The sequence below is a fragment of the Egretta garzetta genome, unplaced genomic scaffold, assembly GCF_000687185.1.
Source record: "Egretta garzetta isolate BGI_Z169 unplaced genomic scaffold, ASM68718v1 scaffold251, whole genome shotgun sequence".
In the NCBI taxonomy this organism is placed as follows: domain Eukaryota; kingdom Metazoa; phylum Chordata; class Aves; order Pelecaniformes; family Ardeidae; genus Egretta; species Egretta garzetta.
In genome coordinates, this window is record NW_009258952.1 from 5,623,479 (window position 1) to 5,627,971 (window position 4,493).

The 4,493-nt window shown below is 38.3% G+C and overlaps 1 protein-coding gene across 1 annotated transcript in view; it reads left to right on the forward strand.

The window, feature by feature from the left end:
* Nucleotides 1–1,054, forward strand: part of TRPA1 (transient receptor potential cation channel subfamily A member 1) — a 37,824-nt gene extending 36,770 nt beyond the window's left edge. The window contains exon 27 of the mRNA XM_009634497.2: nucleotides 823–1,054. Within this exon, the coding sequence (XP_009632792.1) occupies nucleotides 823–1,054 (232 nt within the window). The remainder of the gene's footprint in view (nucleotides 1–822) is intronic.
* Nucleotides 1,055–4,493: the final 3,439 nt, after the last annotated feature.

A 4,493-nucleotide genomic window follows, 5' to 3' on the forward strand; every position in this document is an offset into this window, starting at 1 on the left:
TGAAGCAATCAGTACTGAGTGTATATGGGTTTGGTTTTCTGATTTGGGGTGGGATTTATTTTTTTTTTTGCTTTGTATTAATGTTAGCTAATTGCTGCACTATTTTAATTCTTGTGGGGAAAAAAAAAGCAACTATATATAAACAAGCCCCAAGCTGTTCTTCACAGAGAACCTTTTCAGTCACAATGTATACTTCATGATGTGATTTTGTGAGTCTAGATGTTTTGAAAAGTAGATTTTCAAAAAGCCTGTTTGGTGGTTTTATGAAGAAAATTTCTGGACACATTTGCCATTTCTTTAATTGTTTCTTAAAAGATAACAGATCGTGTGTTCGGTATGCATGATGCTAACTGGTGTTAACTGCACTTTGGATAGCACTTTAAAAGAGATCAATAAGTGCCTCATCAGTATCTTTCATATGCTGTTAAAGTAGTTGTGAAGTTCACTGAATGTTTGTGGTTGCTTAATTGCCGTTCAAATCTGGCTCTTTTTTCTTGCCAGACTACTTCAGTCAAAAGGAAAAACGATAGAACTGTTCAGAATTTTATTTTGAGAGTGAAGTTGCTCTTGCCTTAAGCATGTAGTAAGTTACTTTTCTCAAGAACGAGGAATTTGTTCTTTAATCCTATTTCCTGAAAACTGAAGAAGTACCACGCTTGAAAAATTAAATGTACTCCAAATAATGTTCTTTGTTAGCAGAAAGGCGACGTTGAGGACTGTCAAGACTTTTACATCTGTAATTTTAATGACTAAAATGTCCTTTGAAATCAAAACGCAAAGCCTGCTATATGCATATTTTTTTTTCTTTTTTTGTTTTTTTAGGCTCAAAGATATATCAACTCTGTTGGAAAAGCAACATGACCTCATTAAACTGATTATCCAAAAAATGGAGATAGTGTCAGAGGCTGAAGATGAAGACAGCAACGATTTATTTCAGCACAAGTTCAGGAAAAGGCAGTTAGAACACAAGAATAGTAAATGGGATACAGTGTTAAAAGCCGTTAAAACAAATGTGCCTCACCCAAGCACAGAAAAGAACAATAGCTTCTTCTAGGCATGGCTATGATATCATGGTGTATTATCATTTTGTTTTATTTTAGGGTCACTTCTCTTATTGTCTGTGCATAATGTTAATGTGATACATCATGTATTCAAGTATAAAAAAGGCCAGATCCAAAAAAAGGATGCAGGTGCTCAAAGCAGTATTTAAGGAGACTGAAGATATCCACATGCAAAACTATGATCCTAAAAGTGGCTGGCTAGTCAGGAAAGTGCCTGACTCACCAGATGCCAACCTTGCTGTCTTGACAGTTCCCAAGGCTTCTGTCTAGATCTGTTCTTGGATTTGGCCCTAGTACTCTTAGGTCTGTACTTAATTATGGTATTTTCTGTTATGGATATTTTTAGAATTTCTGAATTTTTAGAAATTCAAACCCTCATCATTTAGTATTCAGATGTTTAGAGAGAGCCAATGGGCTTTGTGTAGGTTAAAGAAAAAGTAAGAAACTAACCTGACAGATTGCGTTGGAAGTTTTGCTGAGTAAGGACTGCAGGATCAGGCCTGAAAGGTAAGAAATAAAAAAGATCACGAAAATGTAATGTAAGGGAAGGACTGTTTTCTGTTGTAGATAACTAAGTGCAGTTCTCAGAGGGACCGTTTGTACTAGTATGCATATAGCAACGATAGAATGACATGTTAAATATTAGTCATTTACAACTTGCTGTCCTTACACTGTTAATGTGATTTCGGCCTTCCTGATAACCTAAGAACTGACCTTGCTACTTTAATCTGCACTTTGGTTTTATTATTTATTTACTGGATATTCAGTGCATTATGTAATATACAGTAATATATCAAAAGTGGAAATAAACGTGAATTAAACTGTGTTTAAGTACCTGAGCATATTTGTTTCAAAAACAGTGCTAATAAACTAATTATGACTATATGTGGTTGTAACGCTCTGTGGTCTGCTTTTGAATTCAGACATTTTCTTTAAGAACTTAATATATGTTAATTCTTCATGTAAAGAACAATTATTAATTCTGTTTATTTAAAAGGTAGTCACCAGAAGGTAATTCACACTGTTCAGAACTTGTCCAACCTTTGGAAAAAATAGGAAGATGCAGTGTAAATTAGTGAGACTTGTGCCTTAAAATTGCCATGGATGGCACACTCTTCTCTAGGGAAAATGCTTTCTCGTTCAACTGCTTCATCCCAGCTTTAAGGCTTTAAATCTTTGCCTGGTAAAATAGAGAAAGGAGGAGGTTGTGACTGGTTTTGCCTATTCTACTACGCTTAACTGAAGTGAACAGTTGCTTAATATCAAATGGTGGATAGCACCTGTAGGGGTTCAGGAAGCATTCTGAGTTTGTTTCTCCTCACTAGCAAGATTCATTGCTACCTTTGAATCCCATGGCATAAATCCACACCAATTGTAACTGAAGTTGTTTACTGTTAAAACTGAAGTTCTGTTCTGGTTTTGCCTCCCAGAATCTGCATAGGCATTTTGCATTTAAGTGCGACTGTAGTAGTTAAGTAAGTAGTTTAGTTGAGTAACTTAGCTACTCCATTCAAAGAGCAAACTGGGGCCATGGGCATACACATTGCTGTGTGACTGCACCCACTGCCTCCGGGTTGCGTTCTAACTGTGCTGTTGAGATCTGGTCTGTACCATCCCTCGCACATAGCCAGGTGGAAAGAAACGCGGCGCATGGATGGCGGAGCGTAACAGTGTCTCCAGTTTTCTCCTGACAAGTAGAGGATGAGGGACGTGTGCTGCAAAGCAGGCTGCGTCTGCCCTGCGCGCTGCAGGAGGAGCGGCGGTGGGTTCTGCTTCAGGAGCCAGCCTGGTGTGACACAGTGAGACAGGGAGAGAGAACCCGTAAGCGGAGTCAGAATCAAGGAAATAAAATTGAAGGTAACTGTAGCCACTGAAGTTGCGTTGTGGCCTCTAAAGTCAAATCTATTCCTATGAATAAGCCGCTTTGATTTTCCAAGCTACTGTGCATCTGCAGCTCCCTCTGTCAGTAGAAACAGGAATTTCCAGGTTCTCGGGATAAGGCCAAACTTGAAAAATGTAAATTTTTAATTCTTGAAGCCAGAAAAGTAATTTTAAGTTCCTGACAATCTGTGCCATTAACACTAGATGGCAGTGAGTGATAACATTTTTGAATAAGAAAATTGGGCCTAAATGCATAGTTTTAAGTGAAAAGGAACAGCACAGTACGGTTACAGCTGAAGGAAAGTAGTCAGCATTTATAGTTTTAAAATTTAAGCCTTTCAAGCCTCTGAGACATTTATACACAGCAGCCCCTCAGGACAGGGGTTTAATCTTTTCTGAGATTTTAACTTACAACTTGAGAAATGTTTTCCTTTTTTTTTTTCTCAGACTTTGTTTCTTTCACTCATTTAGCAGCTGTCATTATGGTGGGAACTACAGATAACCATATCCACCCTTCCCACATAGGCATCCGAAGCTGACCCTAACACCATCGCAAAGTTTGCCTGCGTGGAGGACCATGTGATGGTGGGTGTTAAGAAATTTCCATATCGCTAAGTGGTTTTGTTTTATTTTATTCTCTGTGACTTAGCTGTAGCAGGTTCACAGCCTGTTAAAATTCTTAGGAACAGCTCTTCCCACAAATCAGAGTGACTAGACAGCTCGGATGTCCAGTGTGGACCTAAATCCAGTATAGGCACATTATTAGGAAGGCAGTGCCAGCCATGGCATACAGAAGTGTTTTTGGTTATACAAACGCTTCTGACAAACTCCATGATGTGTCATAATACCATTTGTAAGGGTCAACACATCCATACAATTAACTAAATTATTCACAATTTTATAATGTAAAAGCTGTTATTAATGTTGATCTGTGATATTTTCAACTCTCTGGATTTAAGGAAAAATTACCAAACATGTGATTTACTGGGTAGTTTGCACACAGCTAGGCAGTTGGATAGCTATTAGGATCCACAGTACGTTGGGTTAGGTAGTTGCTCCTGGGTTTGGTAGGCATTCTCGGGCTGACTGAGGCCATCGGGATAGACTGGCAGAGGAATGGTCATTTCCACTGTCGTGACAGCAGGACTAGACAAACCAAATATGGTAGAAAAGTGTATGGCGGTTGGGATACGGAGAGTGCCTGCAGAGCAGGACTCTCCTGGTCCTATGCAGAACCAAAATTGGCCAATTCCCAGAAGAAAACATAGACATGTAAAAAATACATTTCCTGCAGTTTAGGGTAAAGCTGAAGGGTTAGAGCCTGGCTTTTAAGCTTCATGAAGGAGCAGTTCTCAGCAGATATAGAAATAACAATGGGTAGAAACAGTTAAACCACCTGTATGCTAAGTAATATGCAAACAAAACCCAATTTTGGTCAAGAGTTTTTAGATGAAAAGGTATGGTAGAAAGTATTTTATATTAGCTAATACCACAGCATTAAATTAGTTAGTTAACTTTCTGTGGAAGTCATCAGACTGATTATTTAATTAC